General features: G+C 38.9%; 1 protein-coding gene and 1 long non-coding RNA gene across 2 annotated transcripts in view; one reads left to right on the forward strand and one right to left on the reverse strand.

The window, feature by feature from the left end:
• HECW2 (HECT, C2 and WW domain containing E3 ubiquitin protein ligase 2) overlaps window positions 1-26,982 on the forward strand; it is a 232,044-nt gene extending 205,062 nt beyond the window's left edge. Inside the window, exons 22-28 of the mRNA XM_039248971.1 lie at window positions 153-251; window positions 3,578-3,707; window positions 4,978-5,124; window positions 6,019-6,133; window positions 8,956-9,041; window positions 10,016-10,128; window positions 24,826-26,982. Of these exons, the coding sequence (XP_039104902.1) occupies window positions 153-251; window positions 3,578-3,707; window positions 4,978-5,124; window positions 6,019-6,133; window positions 8,956-9,041; window positions 10,016-10,128; window positions 24,826-24,937 (802 nt within the window). The 3' untranslated portion in view covers window positions 24,938-26,982. The remainder of the gene's footprint in view (window positions 1-152; window positions 252-3,577; window positions 3,708-4,977; window positions 5,125-6,018; window positions 6,134-8,955; window positions 9,042-10,015; window positions 10,129-24,825) is intronic.
• LOC120242981 lies at window positions 9,490-13,202 on the reverse strand. The gene is made up of 2 exons (XR_005531192.1): window positions 12,896-13,202; window positions 9,490-10,089 (listed from the first exon to the last, which is right to left on the reverse strand). It is a non-coding gene; the product is annotated as an uncharacterized LOC120242981 (long non-coding RNA).
• Window positions 26,983-27,208: the final 226 nt, after the last annotated feature.

A 27,208-nucleotide genomic window follows, 5' to 3' on the forward strand; every position in this document is an offset into this window, starting at 1 on the left:
GGCTCCACTGCACACTGGACTCATGGACCCAGTAAGCAATCAGTCCTGGGCAAACTTAGATGATTAGAGCTGGAAGGCATTCTAGAAAGCAGATAGAACCATTTAGAAACTGGTCCACGACGTGTAAGCTGTCTTGTGCTTTTTCTTCACAGGTTCCGATTCAGTGGTAGAATTCTTGGTCTTGCACTAATACACCAGTATTTGTTGGATGCCTTCTTCACACGGCCCTTTTATAAAGCTCTTCTCAGAATGTAAGAGTATTTTTATTGCTTGTGTAATTAATATGTAAGAATGTAGTATTTCTTTTATTAAAAAAGGGCCTTTTGTCAGTGTCATTTATCTACTTAGATGTCTGAAACTAACACAGTTTCAAATACGGTCACTGTGTTTTTCCCAACCCTTTATTTCTGTCTTGCCCCTAAAGTCTTAGTTTTGCTTTATTCCAGAAAATTTATTCTCATTTGTTGCAACACATGTTTCTTCAAAACAATTGTACTTCAAATACAGCACTGGAATTCCTGTGGTATTAATGCCGATTATTAATAGAATAGTTGTGGGTTAGTCTTGGTGACTCATAGCCCCCTATCCTTTATGAGAAGCATTTTATATATTGCTTTATGCAGACTTCAAGTGCTTACTCTTGGTTCAAGTTTTCATTCTCCTTTGTTTTGTTTTTGTCTTATTTTTTGTTTGTTTGTGTGCTAGAGGTGGGCAGGCTCTCATTTTTCTTGAGACCTCCCTGTATGCAAGATAGTAATTTATTATGGAAGATGAGAATTTAGCATTCACAGAACTTTTTCTTCACGGTTACCACAATGAAAGATTGCAATTATTGTAAAATGTAGAGCAAACAGTTTCTGTCCTATAATCAGTAGTCGTTTACAAGGCTAAACAGGGGAAGGCATCTGTCTGGTAGGGGGTAGTAGCTCAAACTTGCAATGAGGAAGCACAGAATGATTTCTGGGTTCTGTCCAGCTCATTCCCTGACAGAGGTCATGTGCTTGCTTTCTGTAAAATGGAAGCCTAGACTACAAATGAAAAGAAACTGTTTCTAATGGGCTCATAAGAGGGTAGGTAGGAAGACTTTTTGCTCTCCTCCCTTTTGGCATCTGGGCAGAGGGAACCCTGGGCAAGTGGGCACTGTCCATTTCCCTCTCTGTTTCCCCTTGTCCAATTTGCACCTTCCCATTTCACTGTCTTCTCTCATCTTCTCTTATGAGCTTCCTGAAAGAGTAGTCTGTGCGGATGTGCCCTCGACACATTGTAGCCTGGCTTCCTTCCCACCAGTAACCCTTAAAAGCTTTTAAAGAATATCTTTTGGTCCTCATCCTACTGCTTTTGATACTGTTGACCACTCCAACCCCCAACCCTACCCATTTACTTTGAGTCTTTCCTCCACTGGGGTCCCTGACACCATTCTCTCCCAGTTCTCCTTTTATTTTTATGTCTCCTTCGTGGGCTTCTCTTTTGACTTCCCCTTAAATCTCGGTGTTCCTGGAGGTTTCTATTCTCGGCCCTCCCACCCCCACTTTTCTCTTTTTATGTGCTGTCAGAGGAAAAATCTCTACACCTGTCTCTTCTCCTACTGGCTCAAATCTGCACCCTTAGTCTTAATCTTCTTTGAGTTATAGGTTCATGTGGCCAACATTCCATTGAATGTCTCCATGTGCATGTGCATGTCTCATAGGCATCTCAAAATCAGCATGGTGAAACACTCAACTCCTCAGTTTCCTCAGCCTAAAAATGTACCTTCTCCCATGTGCCTAGTCATAGTTCATGGTGCCAGTATTCTCAGGTCACCAGTCAGAAACTGAGAGTCACCCTCGCACAACGATGGCAGATACACAGCACAGATTCTACTTTTCCCTACTGCTCCCTCCACAGCCATGCTGTAGTTTACAAATTGTTTATCATACTTTTCCCCACTGAATTCGTTTTGGCCTCAGGAATTTTTCCAACTTATAGTCCTCCAGACTGGTAGTTATTCAGAGCCGGCTTGCAACATGAGTTCATTCGCCACCCTTATTTTGATATCCGTCTTTATACCCCAGTGAAACCATTTACTAATGCCCATGTTTACCTCCTAAATGCTTCTTAAATTCATCTTCTTCTGTCCACCCTTAATAGCTATACTCTTAAAATAAAACTCTTAACTTATTTTGGCCAGATTACTGTAGTGGTCTACTGATTGTCTCCACCATCTAATGAGAACCGCCCCTCTCCCCACCCCCATTTTAAGGAATCCTCTATACTGCGATCTCCAGAGAATAATTTAAAATCATATCTCACATATGATCATATCATTTCCTGTCCTAAAAATCTCTCAGCAGTTCTGAAGTACCACAGTCCTTAGAATGATATTCAAAGCCTGGTCCCAGCTACCTTCCTAGCTTTCTCTAGACACATCTTGTGATTAACTCTCTGATGCCACCAGTATGCTTGAGTATTCTGCATGTTCCATGCCCTTGTGCTTTGCTAATGTTGTCCTTTCCTCCCTTTCTTTTTCCTGTCTCCCCTTTACCTCTCTAGCTTTTAAACAGCCTACAAATCTTGATATAGGTATTACCTACTCCAACAAGATTTTCCTGAATCTCCAGGTTGAAGTCTTGCTTTCTTGCTGTGAGAGCTCCATTTATCTACCTTGTCTGTTGTTCTTAATTGGAGTGTAACATACATACAAGAAATACACAAATTATGTGTTACCCACCCTAGGCTATCATCATCCCCTTATATTAATTGACCTATTTGTGTGCCTGTCTCCCCAACTAGACCTTTAGCCCCTTGAGAGCAGTAACTGTTTATCAAGTAGCTGTTAAGATGTCTGGCACATCCTTGATGCCTAATGTTTATACTGAACCAAACAAAATGACCTTTGAAATGGGCTGATGGGAGGAAAATTCAAAACAACAAAAGCAAATTAGTTGTTACCAGCTTAAAACAGGGCTATATAATCATAACTCCATCATATGCAGATCCTCTCTCCACAATGAAGGAAAGAAGTATGGAAAACTATTATAATTGTAGAGAGATTCTGTGGCTTGCTGTTTTCAGAAACATGGAAAGAATAGCAAACCATGAAGAAAAAGGAGACATATGTGAATATGGATCACACAATACAGTCTTTGAAAAAAGTAACAAAGTTAAAGTATAGTATAGAAACATACCAAAAATATCTAACTAGGAGAACAATGTTGGAAGGTAGTATAACATGGCCAAAAGAATATGGGACTCAAGTTGTCAACACCCGAGGTCCAGTGCCTGCTCTGGCATTAGTCGTGGATGACTAAGTAAATGGCAGCCACTCTTTGTACCCCAGTTCTGTGTCTGGAGAAGAAAGGACAAGCTGGTTGATTTAAGACATTTTATATATCCAGAATTTTTAAATCTTATATAGCAGATTTTTATTATTATTATTTAGCTACTTTGGTTACTGAATTTGACTGAGAACATCCCAGAAATCACTGCCTATTTTGTTGACCTTGTTCTTGTCTTCAATTCTTAGTTTCTTTCCTTGTGTCTTTGGGGTTTTCCTAACAGTCATCCCTACATATATGCTTCTATCTGTTTGTCATCTTAGTCTGTGTGACCTGAGTGATCTAGAATACCTTGATGAAGAGTTCCATCAGAGCCTGCAGTGGATGAAAGACAATGATATTCATGACATCCTGGACCTGACATTCACTGTGAATGAAGAAGTTTTTGGGCAGGTCTGTGTATGTGAATCCCTGGTGACTAAGTGTGGTAATTAAAGGCTGTTGGTTGAAGAAGAATTAATTCAGGAGCTAAGATCATCTGCTTACTTATTTGTGGCTTGTTAGATGGTTTCAACCCCCATTTAAGTACAGTTATAATAATTTTGGTTACAAAGATTATTTTAATGCCAACTGTAGAGTAAGATGGTCTAATTTACAGATTGTGGTAACTATTTGTATGTTATAAGCAATCTTTTAATTTCCAACTGAAATATCCACATAAGATTTTAGAATTGCCTTGTATAAAATATAGCTTTTAAAAGTCCATGCTACCCCAGAGTTGAATATTACAGTATTTAATTGGCATTTGTACTTAACTCTCATTCGTGTTTAAGAACAGAAATTGTTTTATTTTTTAAATTTTTTTAATGTTTTATTTATTTCTAAGAGAGAGAGACAGCATGAGCAGGGGAGGGTCAGAGAGAGAGACACACACACAGAATCCAAAGCAGGCTCCAGGCTCTGCGCTAGCTGCCAGCACAGAGCCTGACGCGGGGCTTGAACTCACAAACCATGAGATCATCCCTGAGCCGAAGTCAGACACTTAACCAACTGAGCCACCCAGGCGCCCCTAACGGAAATTGTTTTAAACCTGAGGGATGAAATGATGTTTTGGTGAAGGTTTGAAAAATGGTTTTGTTTCCAAAGCTGGTAGAAAGGTTGGTTAAAATATTTCATTCCAAAATTATATACTGGTTCATAAGGAGTATTCTTATTTACACATTAATATTTGGCTGGTCTTCTGAATTTTGTGTTTTGGAAAAGTTCTCAACTTAACATTCACTTAAATGTAATTCTGCTTCCTTAAGGCAAATCTCTACTTAAATATTGGCTTTTGATATGTAGTTGATTTTGAACCCTAATGGAATTTGTGAAAATATGTTTTTGCCAAACATTCCAGTAGCACTGGAGCAGAACCTGGAGCTAATTTATTTTCATTTAAAAGACTTAGGATTTAAAGCTTAACCTTCAGTGCTCCCAGTATATAGATTTTTAACTACTCAGGCTTTCAGATGTCAGCTCAGTGCCTAGTTTTTACTGAGCATCGGTGTGTGGGTGGGCTTCGTGTTGTGCCCCCACCTCCACTGCTTGTGGGAACCTGCCTCCAGCCCTGGTCAGGGCAAGGGCAAATCGCTGGATGATTTAGGCTCACTGGTAGCAGTTTTCTCACAATATCAAGAGTATTGCTTTATGTTCAGTGTCTTGTTTTGATTTTTAATCTCAGATTACCGAACGAGAATTAAAACCAGGGGGTGCCAATATCCCGGTCACAGAGAAGAATAAGAAGGAGTACATCGAGAGGATGGTGAAATGGAGGATTGAGAGGGGTGTTGTTCAGCAAACGGAGAGCTTAGTGCGTGGCTTCTACGAGGTAAAGACAGTCAGTGGGAGTGGGGATTTGCAGGCTGATATCTGTGAATCTATAGTCTGTCTTCTGGTGCTTTATTTGTGTGAGATAGTTCCCTTTATCTTTTGTTGTATGTACTATTGCACTCTCAATTTAAAAACTCCAATATATTTTTTCTATGTTTCAAGAACACAAAAAAGTTCCATGCCTCCTTACAAGAGATCTTTGAAATAAAATGATGAATTTGAGTAGCATTTCATGACTTAATGACCACTAATAACGTTGAAGTCATCCATCTTACTCATGCTTCGATATGGGTAATCACATCTCATGCTTGATATGGGAAGTGATTGTATCTGAGTGTTCGAATGAGTTATTACAATTCCTCCATGTGATTTCCTCTGGAGGAGCACTAGATCTTTTTAAAAGAGAAAAACAAACTGGATTAAACAGGGGTCAGTTTTAAAATGAAAATTCCAGGGGCTCCTGGGTGGCTCAGTCGGTTAAGCGTCCAACTTCGGCTCAGGTCATGATCTCACGGTTCATGTGTTCAAGCCCTGCTTTGGACTCTTAGCTGGCATCTAGCTCAGAGCCTGGTGCCTGCTTTGGATTCTGTGTCTCCCTCTCTCTCTGACCCTCCCTTGCTCTCTCTCTCTCTCTCTCTCAAAAATAAATAAAACATTAATTTAAAGATAAAATAAAATAAAATGAAAATTGCATTGAGGAGAATCTCATCTATCTTGTACTAAAAATATTTTCTATTTGTCGAGAGCTTTGCAATCTTCAAAGTGCCTACATAGAGCACTTCCATATAGTATTCCTAAAATTCCTTGTGCCCTCCTTTTCTGATGAGGCTTAATTATAGCCGAGATTTCTCCTGACTCGTAAGCCATGCCCTGCATTCTTTTTACTCCACAGGTGGTGGATGCCAGGCTGGTGTCTGTTTTTGATGCAAGAGAACTGGAACTCGTCATTGCAGGCACAGCTGAAATCGACCTGAGCGACTGGAGAAACAACACAGAATATAGAGGAGGTGAAATGTGATTTAGAGATGGCTGGATTTTTAAGTTTTTCGTATTAAGGGGAAGCAAATGGTTAGCACGTGAGTCTGAATCCAGGACAGGCAAGGCACTCTGTATTATAATCATAGGTTTGCCGCAGTCTTCTCCGAGACCTTGGGCAAGGTACATTCCCTTCTCTTCCTAGTTACCTCATCCATCAAGTGGAGGAAGGACTGTTTACACACCATCTGAGAATGTCATAACTGTTAATTGTTAGTGAAGAAATGGGATCATAAGAACACTAATTAATTGTTTTATGGTGTTGTTAGTGAAGCACCAGGGAGCTTACATCCAGCTGGTCAAACTCCACCTCTTCTCCCTTCATTCTCAAACTTGAAGCGACACACCCTCTAAGCTTCCCAAAGGCAGTGTTAAGCATTTCACTGAACTACTTATCAGTCGTAATTCACAGTTGAAACAAATAAATGGAATAAGACGTGGTTCTCAGAATACAAGAAGCTTATTGAACAGGCCCTTCTAAATTCAAGCATGAAGTTCAACTGAAAAGGAAACTACCATCAGAATCATTAAAACCTGCATTGTATGACAGTTCACCGCCTGGGAAGCTTTAGATGTGGCATTTCAGTAGATCACTATAAATTGTCAATTAGCACTTGAGACTGAAGCCATTGAAATCTCATTGCTAAGTCAGTATGCTTAGAAACAGACCTGAGGGTGATCCAGAGTTAAAGTTTTATCCCATAATTTTAAGCAAAGAAAGAATACATTTTCTGAAATTTATTGCAGTGTGATAGTCTTCAGAAAGTCGTGACAAATAACAGTTGTTTTTTGTTTTGATTTTGGTTTGTGTTTTTTTAACTCAGAATGTAAGGTTAGCAGTATTTCTGAACTTGGAGAGTAAAAACCACAAACTTTAAGCACTGAACTAATCACTTAGCAGAATAAACTGAGAGCTGAACATCTATATCTCCAGTTACCTGTAAATTGAAACGATTAAATTTTTTTTAAGTTTGGAGAAAAATAAAACCTTAACATTTGCTAAATTCCTTTTGTTCTTGCCTGTTCGTGGCTCTTCCAGCTCATCACTGTTGCCATGGGCTGGCCCTGCACGCCCATTTTCTCTGAAAGGCAGTATTAAATTGCAGTCTCTCTTGCTGCTATTTCTGAAACCCAATTGCTACGATGCATCTTTTCCAACTGGCCCCATGTGTAACCCATATGCAGCATTGGTTATTGTAACTTGGTTATTTTAACTGTATTGACCAAATTCTTTTTACTAACTAGAACACAATTTCTCCAGCATACTACATAACTTATAAACCTTACTATCAAAACCATTAGCTCTTCCTCCCACCCAGGGAGATTCTAATAGCAACACTGTTAATCAAATCAGCCATATTCATAATTATGTATTGTAAACTTTATTCACTGTATATGTCTAATCAAGTCCCTATTCCTTGGTTATTGTAAATATTACCAAATGAATTGCTTGGGAAGAGAGTGCTCTGGGTGGGGAGGCAGGGAAATGGATGAGATACCCAGCTGTTTGCTGACCCAACTAGCTGGCATTGAATGAAGAGGCAGCTCTGCCACCTGCCATATGGTCGTTAGGCAGCTGTTTATACAGAATATGAAGAGACACTTGCTGTCTTCCTCCAGAAGGTTTGGCACAAAGAGCAAAGGAAAAGCAGAAAGGGGCCAATTCATAAGATCAGAAGAGCTAGAAAGAGCCAATGTACTTATTTTATAGATGAGAAGACTATTTGCTCAGCACCAAATAACAACTCTCTGCCAAATGACATGGAGCCTATACATCACCATGTCCAGTCTAAGTATATTTATCTTTCAGTTGGATCCCTTTCTTGTCCAAAGGGCACTTAGCATCATTGATCAAATGCTAAACAGTAAGGCAACATTTTTTCCCAAATTCTACAACCACTGTAACATGTGAGCAAAAATTCAAATTAAAATAGTTTTTACCCACCTTCTATGTTGGACTTGTGCTGACTCAGAACGAGAGTAGCTTTATGCACCTTGAGCATGTCAGTTAATTGGTTTGAATCACCAGTTGTACTTTCATCTTCTCTCAACTTAGTTTTCTTCAATGAAGGATTTTGGAATCCACATTTACTGCCTTAATCTACCCAGGCATGATACTTTTGACATTTTATTAAATTCTACTAAACTATGGAATAAAAGTAACATTTAGGTTAATGATTATTTAGGATTTATTAGTTGAAGGAATTAAAGTAACAAAATTACTATTTCCTTTTTATTAATAAAAAATAAGCTGATTTAAAAATATGAACATTATATGTAGTTTTAAAATAGTTTGCAATTAAATATTTACTTGTATACTTATTTGATTAACAACTTAACGTTGTCTCTCCTTTACCAGAAACCCTGTATGGTTCTATTTTCTTTGCCACTGTTACTCCCAAGCTTAGTACAGTGCTTGGCATAGTGATACTTGAAAATTATTTCTTAAATGAATGACCAAAAGAGTAGGCACTTCCAGTAACAGCAACTATATTTTTCAGAAATGAAAATGGTTAAAATGGCAACTCTGTTGTTCTTCTCTCCACCAGTTTTGTTTACTGACCATTAAATGGAAACAGAGACCTCCTAGTTTCATTGAGAATTGTTTTGTTTGACTTCTGACACTCATGTGATTATATTTACAGTGTTATTCCCAGTCTTAAATTATAAACACCCTTTAAAGAATCCAAGATGATGATTTATATCTGGGATCTTTTGTCGACACATCATGGTGTCATGTCATGTTAACATAGAAGAGTCAAAGTAATGTGGCCTTTCCTGATTGGTTTAATAGGATATCATGACAATCATATTGTAATTCGGTGGTTCTGGGCTGCAGTGGAAAGATTCAACAATGAACAGCGACTCAGGTTGTTACAGGTAAGATGCCATTAGTTAATGTTTTAATGCATTAATATTATTATTGTTGTAATTGCTATTTTTAATAATTGCCAAGTACTCAGTACACACACCCCATATTTGTCTGCAAATGTGGGATACCTTGTTTCAGACCCTTCTGATTGTGTGGTTCTGTGGCTCCATCGCTATGCAGAACATCCCCAACCACATGCAAGCATTTCATTAGAATTTTGAGGAAATACCAACTCCAGTCCAAGAATCCCAGGAAAAACACCTGCCTTCGGGTCAGCTTGGTCCCTTCAATACAAGATCCCAGGGCACTGTGCAGGGCAGCACATCTAGCAATAGAAAATGACCTTCAGTCCCTTAGGAAGTGACCAGGTCTTTGAAAAAGAATCTTTTCTTCCATGTAACTTTCCACAAAGTTGAGATAACAGTGAAGTTCAAAGACACTGGGGAAACTAACTCATTATTTTCCTGTGGTGTTTATAGTTACGCAGGCATTTGCTGGTTGATTGCAGCCAAAGAAATATCAAACATGAGCAAGCCTTCTAGATGCTTAGGCAGAGCCTTACAAGTAGATTGGGTCTTAGCTCCTTTGGATCAAGGATCTGGTCCTCAAATTTATTCACCTCAAGTTGATCGGGGACTGATGCTAAGCAGACTTAGGTTAATTAATAACCCACTTTATTAATCTATAATGGGAAATAAACCCAGTTTAGTCTCCTGAGCTGGTTAGCTGCACAGCCGGTTTTATCCACTAAGACCCTCTGCATCTCCTTATCCTTTATAATGTACTGTCTTCCCTTAGTGCTCCCCAGATCTTTGTCAGAATTCTTGTGTTAGGTTATCCCACACCCATGGAGTTTCATGTTCAGGCTTTCCCACCAGCGAGCTGCTCTCCCCTAAGAGCCCTGCACATGAATGATGCCATGTGTTTCTCAGCAGCTAGTCTCTTGGTTTCATTTTATCCTTCTGTTTTCTTGGATCGATAGTTTGTCACGGGCACATCCAGCATTCCCTATGAAGGATTTGCTTCTCTCCGAGGAAGTAATGGCCCAAGAAGATTCTGTGTGGAGAAATGGGGGAAAATCACTGCTCTTCCCAGGTAAAAGAAAACAGCATTTCTGTACTGTCACCACAAGTGTTCCAGGAGAGACCTTTAACTTATGCGTGTATTGATTAATTACTGTTTTTATATTAAAAGTTTGGGAGAGCAGAAAAAAAACCTTTTAAAATGAATTTATCTTTAATTACCTTTCAAAATGGAGGAGTAAAAGATCTTCCTGGTGCTACTTAAAATGCAGACATACATATCTTTTTCTCTTTTTATTATTGAAGTATAATTTATACATGATGTTACATTAGTTTCAGGTGTACAAAATAGTGATTCGACAAGTCTATACATTATGCTGTGCTCCCCACAAGTGTAGCTACCATCTGCCCCAATATGTTGCTATTATAATATCATTGACTGTATTCCCTATGCTCTGCCTTCGATTCCCATGACTTATTCATTCCATAACCGGAAGCCTGGATCTCCCTCTCCCCTTCACCCATTTTCACTATCCCCTATTCCCCGTTCCCTCTGGAACTAGAAGTTTGTTCTCTGTATTTATAAGTCTATTTCTGCTTTTTGTTTGTTTATTCATTAGTTGTGTTTTTTAGATTCCACATGTAAGTGAAATCATTTGTCTTTGACTTATTTCACTTTACAGAATATACTCTAGGTTCATCTGTGTTGTTACAAATGATAAGATCTCATCTTTTTTTATGACTGAGCAACATTCCTGTGTGCATGTATGTATGTGTGTGTGTGTGTGTGTGTGCATGCGCATGTCACAGGCACACGCACCACATCTTCTTTATCCATTCATCAGTCAATATGGGTTGCCTCCATATCTTGGCTATTATAAAGAATGCTTCAGTATCTTTTTGAATTAGTGTTTTCATTTTCTTTGGGTAAATATCCAGTAGTAGAATTACTGAATCATATGGTGTTTCTATTTTTAATTCTTTGAGGACCCTCCATACTATTTTCCATAGTGGCTGCACCAAGTTACATTTCCTCCAATAGTGCATGAGGCCCCATTCCTTTTTCTCCACATCCTTGTCAGCACTTAACTATTTCTCGTCTTTTTTATTTTAGCCATCCTGACAAGTGTAAGGGGATATTGCTTTGTGGTTTTGATTTGCATTTCCTTGATGATTAGTGATGGAGAGCATCTTCTCATGTGTCTGTTGGCTCTCTGTATGTCTTCTTTGGAAATATATCTATTCACATCCTTAGCCCATTTTTAATCGGATTGCTTATGGGATTTAGGTGTTGAGTTGTATAATTTTCTATGCATTTTGGATATTAACCCCTTATGGGATATATCATTGGTAAATATCTCCTATTCAAAATACAAAATGCTATAATAACCAAAGCATTTGTTAGCTTTAGTAAAACAATGTTGGCCATCACACTGTGCTTCTTATGATTGTGGCTCTAATTTAGATGTTCCCAGAAGCTCTCATTTTAAGTTTATAAGAATAACTGTTTAGAATCCCTTCACTAAAAATTGGCATTATGGTTTCTAAAGAATATTAAATCATGTTAGCGTACTCTGTACCTCCTTAGAGTATATCATACGTGCCTTAGTTCCATGTGAATGCTCTCTGCACTGCATTCTCATTCATAATAAGATAATGCACTTCCTTGGAGTGAAAAAAAAAATTGCTTTGCTGCTGCGAATAAATGTAAGCGCTTGTAAGGTAGTAGCTACGAATCTAAGTGTTTGGGGTTGAATGGAGAACTGGAACTGAAACGAAAGAAAAGGCAGAAACAAATGAATAAAAGCGGAATGGAACGAGAGTTGGTTTTAGAACTCCTGTATGTAATCAGCAGTAACAATACAGTATTTTTGAGGTAAAACGACTTCAGATTGCCTCTCATTTTACTACTAATAAAACTGCGGGGCACCTGGGCGGCTCAGTCAGTTGAGCCTCTGAGGCTTGACTTAGGCTTAGATCACAATCTCACTGTGAGTTGGAGCCCGCATAGGACTCTGTGCTGACCCTGCAGAGCCTGCTTGGGATTCTCTCTCATTCTCCCTCTCTACCCCTCCCCCACTCATCCGTGCTATCTCTCAAAATAAATAAATAAACATATAAAAAAAAACAAACCCGCGATCTGGGGAGGTTAAATGATCTTCCCCAATGGTAGTATGTACCCCAGGACATCATCCTGAGTTTTACTTAACTACAAGCGACTTTGAGAAACCTGTTAACAAGACTTTCTCCCTAGCGATTGCAAGACACTATTTCTTAAGAATTATTTTCTAAGCATCAACACGTGAAAAGAGGGGCACTGAAAATACAGAGATAGATGGCATTGAGCAGTGCAAGCTCAGAGATGGCCTGAGCCTCCTTTCAATCTGTGAACACAGGCACCATATCCAAACCCCTCAGTATTACCCAGCATACCTGATGTTCCATGTTTGGGAGACTGTAACTTCATCATTTAAATAAATGTTTTCTTTATACCTAAATCATCCCTCCTCCCCCCCACTTTAAACACATATTTGTATCTCAAAAGCAGATTCACACTGTCTGACTAAAGCTTTGCACCGTTCTGGAAAACTCAAGGGTTAGCAGTAAGGAGGCAGGAATAGCAGATTAATTGTGCCACGTTTCTCTTGAAATCTACTTTTATAAAGGTTTACTTTTGTAAAGTAGATGGAATAAACTGTAACAATAAGCAGATATATCAGTTGTTCACATTTAATCGCTTCAATTTTCACCAAACGTGGTGAGCAGAGAAAAGTAATTTGATGTAGACAAGAGACCTAGCTTCAGAGAGACTGGGCTTCATTCCAGCTGTGCTGCTTAACCTGCAGTAGCGTCTTGGAGAAGTTGCTTAATCTTTCTGAGCCTCTGTTTCCTTATTTGCTTTGTAGGTCAGCAATTCTTAGGATTAAATGAAATCATTCATGTAAAACATTTACTGCTGACCCTGGCCCTGAGTACGCATCTAGTTCGTAGTGGCCGCCATTATTATTTAGGTCGCCATCTTCTGTAAAATATATCAGGCAGTAGCGTATTGGAAAGACCACCAGGTCAGGAGTTGGAAGATCTGGGTTCTAGTCCTGCCTCTGCCACCAGCCTACTCTGGGACCTGGCAGATCACTTGATGTGCAAAAGGCCAGCAAGAGGATGGTGTATTAGGTTTGGTTGAATAAGTAGTTACACTGAGAGGTTGTTGAAAATCTTGGATGTCAGGCTGGGTTCACTTTCTACTTCCCCCTGAAAGCTCCAGGAAGTTTGTGTGCTGACTCATTATAAGTGATGTTGTTCTCCGTTATCATTGCATACACACAGTTGGGCAACAGACATCGTTTCTTCCTTTCTTTACTATGACCTAAGGCTAGTTCTAGATTCCTGGTTTTACCCAGATTATAAAAATGCATAAATAAAGATGATATATGAAGCACATCAGGCAAGCAGACTATTTTCATACCTTGTCTATAACAAGCCCTGACTTTTTAGATCTGATAGGGAGAAATAGCTGTTTGGCCATTCTGCTTCACAGGTAGTGAGCTCATCTAGTGGGGAGGTATGGGTGCAGATTGAAGAGCTAGGATGCACTAGCTTTCTGCTCCTAAGCAAGAGGCCAGACCCATCTCTGCAGAGTAGGCACAACAATGCCATCCTCAAAGAGTGTGTGACAAGGGAGTAAGAGAATGCATGTGAAAGCTAGGGAGAGTAGCTTTCCTTTGTTCTTTTAAACCTTTGATCCTGACTCTTCTGTAAGCCCACCATACTGCTGTAACTATGAAGATGTGCTCCACAGAGAAAGTACACTTGGAGGAAAAATGTAAAAAGAAGAACTTAAATGCATGACCATATGTTTTATCAGAAGTGATGTTTTCACTGATAACATTGTCATCATCCTTTATGAAATGTGGGGTGTTGCTTAAGAGTTAAAAAGATCTGTAAGATTGGCTGTAGTCTGAAGAGATTGTTTTATATGACTGAGACCATTTCTCCTATCATTGAAATGGATACACTGAAGCCATTTCTTGTGCTATTTCCTAATAGGTTTAAGTCGCAGAGCTGAAGATCTGGTCTGTCTCATGCGGGTCAACCCCAATGGATTTCTTTTTCCTATTAGTGAGACAATGTTTAACATGTAAAGTAGGGCCTTGTACAGAGTGGAGACAAAATGGATGGGTATCCTTCTTACGTACAAAATGTATTCTATAAGAAGTCTGTCATCATCTCATTCAGGCCTGAGAGGCTGTACCCTGGGGAACTGGAAGTGGCTCTACAGAATGAGGGTGGGCAGTTCTGGCAAATGGGAGGGCATCTTAGCCTTTCTAGACATGGACGATTGAGGGCTTTTCAACTTTTCAAGCAAGCAAATGTGAGTCTTATTTTCTCAGATTTCCCAGTCTCACTTTGTGGTAGCACTACTCACATGGTGAGCCAAAAAGTGTATTAAAGTATAGAAGGTTGTCTCTGAAGCCAGTACAAGTTGAATCCATGGCTCTTTTTTCTCTGTCTTGTGGTAATGAAGTAACTAGAGACCCAGATGATAAATAATGATGGAGGCAGACGGGTGTCTCCGCAAAGGCTTATAGGCTGAGCACATTACTGCACTTCCTCTGCTCTGTGGTTGGTAGTTAGCTCTGCATTTTGAATTTCTGTAGATTTCCTATCCGCCGGTCTCTGGTGGACTTAGGAGACAGTCAATTCACTTTATGGCAATTGCTCTTAAACATTCCGACAGACAGGATGCTAACATGCCAGCCTGGAAAATGCAGGCAAATCCTCTCTCCCAGCATGGTAGAAAGTTTATATGTTCATCTCTGAGGGTTCTTGCCAAGTAGGATGATGGGTCAGAGGATTGGGAGAGCTCCAATAATGATGCTGGGGTAGTAGTTTTGTTGAAGGGGGAAAACATTTTGAAAATGGCTGTGTCTAGAGATTATTATGAATAAAATGCTTACCCAAATTAAGAAGTAAGCAAGAATTAATAATGAAATGGGTGTCTCAGGGAGATTGTTTTTCTGGTGGACTAGAACTTTAAAAAATAAAAATACTTTTAAAGATGTGGTAACATTTTTCATTTTTAAAACCCTGCTTTTTATTCTTATGAAAACATTTACCAAAAAAAAAAAGAAAAAGCCAAGAAATTCTTGTTCTTCTCGAAAGCCCCTCCAGGCTACTGTCCCCACTGCACCTGTCATTCTGTCACACTTTATCTCCTTCATTAGACATACCCCAGTTTATTCATTATGTTTAGTTATTGGTTTACTCATTGATTGTCTCTCTCTCCCTCTAGGATATAAGCCTGTGAGAACAAGGACTTTGTTGGAATTGAATGTGGCTTTGTCCCTAGTGCTGAGTCCTGGCATATCATTTGTACTCAATGAATATTGTTCTCAGTGAATTCTTAAACTCAGGGTGTGACTGTGGACCACTCCAGGCAAGATAGGCCAGTGTCGCTTTTATATCTCTATATCTTCATCTGAACAATTGAGATACATACCAGTAATCACATCACAAAGTTGTCTTGAAGATGAACTGAGGAAACACATGCAAAGTGCTTAAAATGAAGTCTACTACATCAAACAATAAATTTAGCCATTATTTTTTAAAGTTTATTTATTTTGAGAGAGAGAGAGAGCAGGGGAGGGGCAGAGAGAGAGGCAGAGAGAGAATCCCAAGCAGGCCCCATGCTGTCACCTTGGAGCCCAATGTGGGATTCAGTCTCATGAACCACAAGATAATGACCTGAGCCGAAACCCAGAGTTAGGCACTTAAATGACTTTACCACACAGCTGCCCCTAAATTTAGCCATTATTACTGTTCCTAATATTTAGCCTTCAGGGCTGGCCTGGTATCTTTAGGTGTGTAAGAAAGGTGCTATATCCACCCAGAATATTTATATTTTGCTTAGACCTCCAAGACTTTTTATCCTGGAACCCTTCTGAGTTTTCTTCTACAGTGTTTAAATTCTTACAGTTAACAAGTGTGTAGTCTTCTTCATTTACAGGTGAAGAAGTTCCTAGAGCTTAGGTTGGAGAGTTTTTCTGCTGATCATCCCCAGATGCAGGACATTCCACACTGTATTTATAGATCCAGGTACATTTTAACCAAGGCGACCTATTGAAACTTTGGAAGGCATTAGTTAGCAGAGAGACTTCCTCTACAAAAGCCTTCTGATACTCATTATGCATTTATTATATGCAAAACCTTGTGGTAGATATGAATTGATCTCTGTCCCTGTGGACCTTAACAGTGATGAAAGTAATAGATATTTAAATGAACAGATAACCAACATCATTGGCCACCAGATGGGATATGACAAATGAGTAGTGGGGGCAGTAAAGGCCAGAATTCCCTTCCCTGGATTCACATTTATTGAACACCTGGTGAGAGTCAGAGATTATTCTGTGTCACCATGGGTTACACAAATATTTGTGAACTAGTCTTTGCAGGAATTCCTGTTCTAAATCTCATGGTCTAAGAAGATATTAATAGGGGATATTAGAGAAATTATGAATATTTTAAAAATGAGTAATTAATAAATCTAACAAGTTTTATCTTTATTTGTGTTTATAAATATATCTAGGCTAACAAAACAATCATTGGATTACTTTAATTGAATTTTATCATTCTGTGTGATTGGTAACTTTGAATTTTCATGCTGCTTACAAGTTCTGAATTCATCGGCTATTCCCCCACCCATTTCCTATATTCCCTGCTTTGTTTAATGGCATCTCCACATCTTACTCCCCGTACCTAGTCACTGGCTACCTTTCACCTATAGAATAAATGGAAAGGTCTTTGCATGAAGACACCTCACTTCCTGATGTGGTCTGGCCTCCTCAACCGGCTTATAGTCTAGCCTTGGCTATTGTCACTCAAGTACTTTTACTTCTTCAAGTTTACTTCTCAGGCATGGTTTCCCCATACTTCCGGGCGGTCTGCTAAGAACATCCTTCTCCTTGTTGTTTATCCAGAAAAACCCTACACTCCTACAAATCCTTCAAGTCTTGGCGCAAATAGTATCCACTTAAAGCCTTTCCTGACTCTTCCGAGCAGACTTGCAACTCACTGTATTAAAATTGTTTGTGCAGAGCCACTAATAGCTCTTATGGATCTCTTGAATTAATTAGACAAAGGTGTCTTGTAGTCTTGTGGAGCAATGCAGCCCTGAGTTAGGGCTCATGGCATGGTGAGCATAGGCAAAGGTAGGCTGGATTTTAGTGCCCACTCACCCAGCCAGATCCCCTAGTATAGAGTACAGACCGCACCAGCTTCAGGGCCTCCGATTTGCTTGCATATTTTGATGCCGGGTTGTAAACTCTCCTTGTGCGCAGAGGCCAGACTTTACTTCCTCATCTACCAGGGGACAGCTCAGTGCCTGGCATGCAGGATAAGCTCAGTAAGTATCCGTTCAGTGAATGAAGGAATAGGTGAAATGTTGTGCAAGTTGAAATATTAATTTTTATTCATCAGGGCCCTATGTATGGGAAGGAGAAGCTTTCACAATATGGCATCCTCATGGGCAGAAATAGCACAAGAGGTTTTACAGGTAAACAGTCGTGGATGCTGCCTGAAGAGTCACTGAGCCCAGAATTGGAGGCCCCAGCGAGCCTGGAGCAAAGGCTCCTGTGCCTACTCAACGTCCCAACCCCAGGCCTCCTCCGGCCCTGCCCCCAGCAGCCCTGACAACTGGAACTGCAGGACCTGAGTCCCTGAGGGAAAGCCTATGGACACTCTCACATAGACACAGGCCTCTCTCACATAGGCCTTGACAGATATCCAAGCTCAGGAAGACTCCCATTTTCAAAGGAATCTAGACATTAAAAAGTAATATGTTCCAAGATTCCTTAGGAATTTTCCAGAATGCTTGTGTTTACTTTTGATTTATTAATTACTTGATAGAGAGGTGGAGATAGGAGTAAGGAAACTGAAATCTGGAGAATTAGGCACCACCGCCAATTGGAGAAAAGAGGGTATTAGTAAAGCACTCTCCAAATCATAATGCAAGTACAAAGGATTTATTAGCCTCAAATACCTTTTGTTTCTAGAACTACATCTACTAGATAAAAGGAGGTCCATGATTTTCTCCTCCTCTTTCCCTCTGTCTCTGTCCCTCATTTTATCTCTCAATTTAAAATCCTGATTGTAATTTCTTATTTGTCTTATATTTTGAGTCTTAAAGCTACCAAAAACTCAGTTCTGGAAAAATGGGGGAATAAATTGATAAGTACACACACACACACACACACACACACAGAGAGAGAGAGAGAGAGAGAGAGAGAGAGAAATTCCTTAATCAATCTGCTGTGAAAACTTAGAGGTGATTGTGATACGTGGCTCACTGGATTTGGATAATTGACTTGTCTATCTATAGGAAAGAAAAGGGGGTAAGCATGTGACCTGGTTAACATTTGAAGAATACAGAAAGCACCAAGAGATTAAGTCATACCAGATGTCTGGAGGGCTTTAAATCTTCTTTATATTGATGCCTGCATGATTTCCCAAAGATGGGTTCAGACCTGCCCTCTTTGAGTGGTTCTGGCTGCACAGATTAAAACGAGGTAAACTCATTATAGCCTTAGTGTAGCTGGCTTTGAAAGATTTGAAAAATGTTCTTTTATTGAGACTGAATAACTGGATGTGCTTTTGCTGCCAATATCAACATAGTCTAAGGGCCCTCCTGTTATTTTCTGCTAGAGTTTTCTTAGGACATGGAATGGGGTGGGAGAGGGAGTGTGAAAAGCCTCAGAGGGTTGTGTTTTGTTTTGTTTTGTTTTTCCTGTTCTTGGCTCACCCTGCAAGTTGATGGTAAATATTGGGCAATTTATTTAACCACACTATTCCTCAATTTCCTTATTAGCAATGCTGCCTTGTTTAGAAGGAGTTTTGAAATTTTTGCAAGCATACAAAATGCTGGTGTAGATAGCCAATATGGATATTGTATTTCTCATCCACTTGATGTCTGTCCAATAGTGGAGACCACCTGCCTCCGACTCACTTGTAGTGATTGTTAAAATACAGATCCCTAGCACCACCCCCCCCAAACTTTCTGAATTAGAATCTTATGGGAGGAAGTCAAACATCTTCATTGTAAACAGGCTTCTTGGGTGATTCTGGATTCAATATGACCCGTAACGCATCTCTCCTTTCTGGTAAGCCTGAGATAGGACTGGATGGTTTGAGCTGAGCCTAAAAATCCCCTGGTATCTCCCACGGTTTTCTGGACTGACCTAATCTAGACCATTTTCCCCAGAGCTACTGCATATTGTGATTGAGTCATTAATTTAAAAAATATTTGAAGCTTCATTTTGCTAATCCCTGTCATCAAAATGTATGTAATCTTGGAGGATGTTCTAATAGGATGTTCTCTAATGTATGTAATGTGTGAACTAACAGTTCACAGTCAGGAGTAGGATAAAATTAACACTCAAACTTCCAACAATGAAAGAACAGAGACCATGAGCATTAGTCTTTCTGCTTTCGGTTTCATCTTGGACTTCCCCTAGGTTGGGGTCTTATTTTTGATTTAGCCACTGACTCAACTTTGACCTTGGGAAAACCACTTAATCCTTCTGCAGTTTCCCCCTCCACAGTATATACTTTCTCCATCCTTGGGAAACATTTTCTAGAGAAGCTATTTAGTTTATTCAGAGGGCAAGTTCTTTTATGTTAACTATACATTATACAACTAGACATAATTTAGGATCAGTAATGGTGATTGTATCTTATGACTGAACAGGATTTAAAAAAAAAAAAAAGGTTGTCCAGTCCTTCCCTTTGTGTTGAGATCTGAGTCTTTAGAGAAAAGAGTACTCAGGCTTACAAAAAAAAATTACTCAGGTTTATAGATTTACTGGATAAGATACCATAGTATCTGCAGAGATATGACAGAAACTGCGAGAGACATGCCGAATTCCTGTTTCTCTGCTCAGAAACCAGGGACATGGAAGAAATGGAAGGACATCTGTTTACTCTCAGCTGTGCTCCCTCCCTATCCTTGATGGAGTGATTCTACTGTAGTGCATTCATCACACTTACCTCCTTTCTTTGGACTCTTCTACTACCCTGAGTCTGATAGTCATTTTCTATTGCTGTATAACCAATTAGCACAAACTTAGCACCTTGAAACGACACACAATTATATCACTGTTTCTGGGGATCAGTAGTCCATGCATGGCTTAGCTGGGTCTTCTGCCTAGCATATCACAAGACTGAAGTCAGGGTATTGGCTGGATTGCATTCTCATCTGGGGGCTCAACTGGGGAAGGACCTGCTTCCAAGCTCTTTTAGGCTGTTGGCAAAATTATACCTGTAGAATCCATGGCAGATTACTTCTTCAAACCCAGCAATGTTGAGAGTCTCTGACCTCCTTGATGCTGTTTTAAAGGTCTCACCTAATTAGGTCAGGCCAACCCAGGATAATCGCTCTTTTGTTTAGCTTAAAATCAACCTCTATCTTTAATTACATCTGCAGTATACCTTCACCTTTGCCATACACAATGGATTACAAGTGAGTTACAAATCCCACACATGCTCGAAAGATGGGGATTATACAATTCAGAATTAAAATTCTGCAACTAAGTGTGTGCAAGGACTTAACTGAGAGTTTTAAACATTACTATTTATGAATTCCCATTCCCATGTATGTGACCATTCTGTTAATTCTTAATTAGCTAAAACTAGCCTTTAGTTAAGGGAAAATATTTGGTTGTCAGGAGGGAAGGAACAGGCTTAACTAGGGTGTGATAAATTACACCTACCATCGTGTTCTGTCCTAAGCAAATAAACCATTAATTAGAGATTATTGCTTAGCTAGTGAATGGGTCATCTTGAACTATTTTTATTTCCTAATTCACCCAATATGACTCATTTCATGAAAATGAGTTCACACATATCTATTCAAGATTAAAACTATGAGTTACTCATTTAAGAAGAGTTGTCCCCAAAGTTGATCTATCGCACTCTTTGATACACCAGCACTACCAAAAGAAAAGCATAGACAACAAAAAACTCCTACTAAGTGTAAGCAATAGTGATCACCTTTTCAACATCCTTCTTACAAATACACTGAAGACAGAATGACAATATATCAGAAACAGATAACAAATAACCAGTTTTATATTATTCTGTAAATAAAAGGCATAACTAAGTTAAAAAGTGAACAGGCTGAAAGAGATTAGCAGGAGATAATACAAGAGTTAATCTCTTTATTTTGTAGTATTTATACCAATCAATAAGAAATCCTAAAGCTTTAAATGATAAATGGACTTCACACTCAGAGGATGGCTATTATAAAAATAATAACAGGTACTGATAAGGATATAGACAAATTGGAGCCCTTGTTCACTGCTGATAGGACTATAGAATGATGTAGCCACTGTGGAAAACTGTATGGCAGTTCTTAAAAAATTTACAATAGAGGGGCACCTGGGTGACTCGGTCAGTTAAGCATCCAACTTCGGCTCAGGTCATGATCTCTTTTGTGAGTTCGAGTCCCGCATTGGGCTCTGTGTTGAAAGCTCACAGAGCCAGGAACCTGCTTTGGATTCTGTATCTCCCTCTCTCTACCCCTCCCTGCTTGCCCTCTATCTGTCTCTCTTCCTCTCAAAACTAAACATTTAAAAATTTTTTTTTAATATTTTTTAAAAATATTTTTTTATTTCTAGGAGAGAGAGAGACAGCATGAGCAGGGGAGGGTCAGAGAGAGAGGGAGACACAGACTGAAATAGGCTCCAGGCTCTGAGCTGGCAGTCAGCACAGAGCCCGACGCGGGGCCTCGAACCCACGAACCGCGAGATCATGACCTAAGAGAAAGTTGGACGCTTAACCTACTAAGCCACCCAGGCGCCCCTAAAAATTTTTTTAATTAAAAAAAATTTACAGTAGAATTGCTAGATCATCTAGCAATTCTATTTCTGGGTATATACAGAGAAAGAATTAAAAGCAGGAACTTGAACAGATACATGTACACCCATGTACATAACAGCATTTTTTATAATAGCAAAAAGATGGAAACAACCTGTGTCCATTAGTGGATGAATGGATTAACAAAATGCAGTATATACCTACAATGGAATATTATTCAACCTTAAGAAAAAAAAAGAAATTCTGACCCATGCTATAACATAGGCCTGTAAGACATTATTATGCTCAGTGAACTAAGCCCATTATGAGGGGCAATGATTCCACTTACATAAAGTACCTACTATAGTCAAATACATAGAAAATAGAATTGTGGTTGCAGGGGTGAGAGAGGATGGGAGTTAGTTTTCAATAACATTAGAGATGGGTGGCAGTGATGGTTGCAAAACACTGTCAGTGTACTTAATGCCAGAGCTGCACTTGAACATGGCTAATACCGGGCACCTGGGTGGTCAGTCAGTTAAGCATCCGACTGTTTCAGCTCAGGTTGTGATCTCACTGTTCAAGAGATGGAGCCCCCAGTAGGGGCAGGTCCAGGGCCTGCTTGGGATTCTCTCTCTTCCTCTCTCTCTGCCCCTCTTTTGCTCATTTTCTCTGTGTGTGTGTGTCCCTCTCCCTCTCTGTCTCTCTATCTCTCTGTCTCTCTCTCAAATAAAAAAAAAAAAAAAAAAAAACTTGAGCCTGGAGGAGGGCACTTATTGGGATGAGCACTGGGTGTTATATGGAATCCAACTTGACAATAAGCTATGAAAGAAAAAAAAACTTGAAAAGGTAAACAGGCCAAGGAGATGAACATGTAGGTCACAAAATAGGAAATGTCACAAAATAGGAAATCTTGGAGAAAGATGCTCAGCCATGTTGGTAACCAAAGAAATGAAAAATTTTAAATTTCATTTAATGAAGCATCATCTTTTAGTCTAATGGGATAATGAGTGTAATGCATCTAGCATACAAAGTCTGGCATATAATTATTATTCAAAACATATTTTACTTCTCTGCTTCTTCCCATTTCCCTAGAACAGAGATGAAGTCTTCATTTAATAATTCTGTACTGGTGTTTCACACAAGAACTATCCTAGGACTATCTTTTAAACCATTCCTAGGACTATCTTTTAGTATTCTAGTTTAATTTTTTTTAAAGTTAAACCTCTTCCTTGGGGGTTTCCAAGTTGAGGCTCCAGCGTAAGGGAGATACAACAAGAACTATATTAAGAATTGCACTAAATGCAATTCTGAAATATTATTATATTAATAACTTGTTTGGGTGCAAATATTAATGAGCTGAATTCCCCCCAATAAATCTGGCATTTGTAATAACAAGAGTCATAAACTCTGAGCCAGTACTATCTGTGTTAAAACTGGTTTTCTTATAATTGAGCCCCTTTGCATTCCTGGTCTAAAAAGGCATGTGGCCAGACACCTGCTTGATTATCTCTTTATTATCTTGTCATTTTTATGAGTCATGATTCTCTTTTGGCAATTTAATGAAGGCAACTAGAGCAAATCTTTTTCATGGTAATGAAATGATTTGCTAACTAATAATCTCTTATTTATTGGTCAAACAGTGCGAGCCAGGCATTATTATTAAATGCGCTTCTGTTATTTGATTTAATCCTTTGGATCCTTCCTAGAAAAATGGTATTATTCTCATTTTATAGGTGAGAAATGGAGTCTCAGGTAGTTTTAATAACTCCACATCACGAACAGCTGGTTGGTAGAGCTAGAATTCAAACCCCGGTCTGTCTAACTCCAAACTTCCCATCTTTCCTTGGCTCTAAGCTGCACCTAGGAATATAATTATATTTACGTCCTAAGGGTTCAAGTGATTTATGAGGGTGAAAACTTAACCATGTAACTTTGTAAACATAGCCCATCAATAATTATAACTCCTAAATTACATATTAATTTGGGAGCATTATATTTTTAGTCAACGTTGTTTAGCCCCCACAAAGAAGCTGTTGTACATTCAGAGTAAAATACTTCCTATTCCATGTCAAAAGTACAGATTTGTTTCCTGATAAGATGTACTATTTGGAGACTGTCTATTTTTTATTGTGATTCAGGTGTAAATAACAGGAAAGCATATTTTTTTCCTATCTTGGCAAAGGGGGAGGTATTTCTAAAAAAGAACACTTAATGTGATGATTTAAATGGCTATGATTTTGTACTGTGAATTGGGAGAAAACAGATTATTGCACAGGACTGAAAGAAGTAACAATGGTCTACTGACCTCGGCAGGAAAATCCAGCCGGGAATTTCCCTGAGACTCTAAGCCAGGCTTCAGAGACACTCAGTGCTCCTCTGTGCCCAACAAAATGATAGAACGTAAAACCCTAGATTTTCTGAGATATCCAGGCAAATGCAAACTTTGAAAATGAATGACTTTGCAAGAGCTTACATTCATGTTTATGTAAGTGTTGAATCTCTAAATTGTACACCTGAAACTAATATTATACTGTATGTTCACTAACTGGAATTCAAATAAAAACTTAGAAAAACAGTATACCATCAAAAGAGATGCAAAGAATCAAACTTGTCTTTGGAGTTCTTAGACAAATAGCAGTATGTATGTAATGTGGATTTTAAATGGTTGTGAAAACGTAAAGAAAACATTTTTTTAAATAATCCTGTTTCTCTTTAGAAGTTCCAGTGTTTTCACAGTTTCTCCCAAAAATAAGTGTGAAATTGGCAACAAACCAATCTGAATATGAAAGACAAGCATGAGCACACACGTGCGCACAGCCACACGTGCGCATAGCCGCACGTGCGCGCGCACACACACACACACACCAATCTCATTTCATTCAAAGCACATTAATCTATGTACTACTGCTTCTGTTTGCAGAGCTCACACTTGTTTTAACCGACTGGATCTACCCCCGTACCCGTCATTCTCCATGCTTTATGAAAAACTCTTGACGGCAGTTGAAGAAACAAGTACCTTTGGACTTGAGTGACCTGGAAGAACGATGCCAGGCTCCGTATGGACAGGCAATTTCAGAAGCTGCTGTCTAGAAGAATGACTGAGCATTGGAGGTTTCAAGAGTATACTTCCAGTAGAGTAAAGCTGAGTGCTCTTACTTTCCAGGAGCACATGCTCTGTCACATTTGGGGACCGGATAGTGGTGATGAGTCCTCTTGGAAGGATTTGGGTGAGCTTGATGCCCAGGGAACTACCCAACAGTCTTTCAATCAACAGTTGTTGACTGCCAAACTTTTTTCCATTTGTGTTACGTTCCAAGACAAAGATGAACCTGTACACGGTCAGCTCCATGGTAACGTTTAGGGACTCCGGAGAATCTTGAAACTTCCCTTTGAACGCGGTTCAAGCCAAACTGGCAGCACTGGCCCAATCTCCAAATTAGCGCAAGTTAAATAATATAGTAAAAACAAATATATTTCCTGAAAGTACATTCATTTAAGCCCTACGTTATAGCAGAATATTCATTTTCTTGCTTATGAGTGCCTGCATGGTGTGCACCATAGGTTTCAGCTTTCATGGGACACAGTGAAAATGAAACCAAGTCCACATGAGGTAACTTTAAGGATTTGCAATAAGGTGGTCTGTGACAATGTATATGCAAAGTGGTATGTGTGTAATTATGGCTGAAGACAAACCGTTCTACAGTGGATAACTAATGACAGATTTTATGCTTTATAATGCATGAAAACAATTTAAAAATAACTAGCAATTAATCACAGCATATCAGGAAAACAATACACAGTGAGTTGTTTATTTTTCATAGGTTCATTGTATTTATGTTCTTTAAGATGTATATAAGAACCTACCTGTTCAGTATGTATCACCTGTTCCATTTTCATGTTCCATGCTTACTCGGGCATCATGCTAGTACGTATCCTTTTAAGCACTCTCAAGGGAACAAAAGGGCCTTTTATTTTTATAAAGGTACAAAAAAAATTCCCCGAAATATTTTGCACTGAATGTACCAAAGTTGAAGGGACATTACAATATGACTAACGGCAACTCCATCACTTGACAAGTAAATAGAAAATAGCTTCTAAATCCAACTTCCTTCACAGTGCCATGTCTACCACTACAGGACTGTGCATCTAAGTAATAATTTTTTAAGACTCACTATATGTGATAGTATGATATGCATTTATTTAAAATGCATTAGATTTCTTCCATCCATCAAATACTTTACAGGATGGCATTTAATACAGATATTTCGTATTTCCCCCACTGCTTTTTATTTGTACAGCATCATTAAACACTAAGATCATTTAGAGAGCCATCAGCAACACCTAAGAGATCAGCTCTCTTCAGTAATAAGAATTCCATTTTCCCTCATCAGTGAAGACATCCCAAATTGAAACTCTCAGTACTATATTTCTAAGCCTGCATTTTCACTGATGCATAATTTTCTTATCAATATTAAGAAACAATTTTTCTATGGTATGTCAGAAACTGCATGATATCACTAATGTTATTTCTGCCTAGTTTTATCAGAGGATGTCCTTCATTTTTATTGTTTTTGGGGTTATTTCACATCATTGTTTATTTCTTGACTTATGGCCATAACTGATCAGAGTGAGTCCTTCAATAGAGTGAAGTTAAATTGCGGATGATAAAAGCATTGGAGTAACATTTGGTTTGCCCGCCTGTGGTTTTACAGGCACTGCCCAAACACCTCTTTGAGAATTATAAGTAGCCATGGAATTCCTATTATGGGATGTTGGCAATCTTGTATTTTATAGAGTCAGATGCATGGTTTTCACAGGTGGTTTGTAAGAACTAATTGCTCTCCTGTTGGTTAAGCTATGTTTACTATTGAGACCCTCAAGAGGAATACCACTCATGTTGTGATCCTGAACTAGACAGGTACTATCGCATGGGGAAATGTTCCCCGCAAAAGGTTACAGAAATCTGGTGATACGAAAGGAAGATTTACCTGTGTACTATAATTAGACCAGAGAAGAAGGGAAGAGAAACAAATTTTAATTGGAAATGTTAGCTTGTATTTACTGATCATGAATATAAGTATATATTTAATTTTGCAAACTGTATTTACTTGTTTGTATTTTTTTCATTATAAGGAAAAATAGCATAAAATACTTTTTAAAAAAATCCACATCTTTGATGGTATGTAAGATGGTTCAGAGCTGGCGTTCTCTAAGCAACTGGTATAAAAGGTTACATTTCTTTCAAACGTAGACCATGTTAGCTTTCACTTTGGTTTGTGACACTTTGCTATCATATTCCACAT

This window comes from Hyaena hyaena, unplaced genomic scaffold (assembly GCF_003009895.1).
Source record: "Hyaena hyaena isolate Hyena2069 unplaced genomic scaffold, ASM300989v1 scaffold_325, whole genome shotgun sequence".
NCBI classification, from domain to species: Eukaryota; Metazoa; Chordata; class Mammalia; order Carnivora; family Hyaenidae; genus Hyaena; species Hyaena hyaena.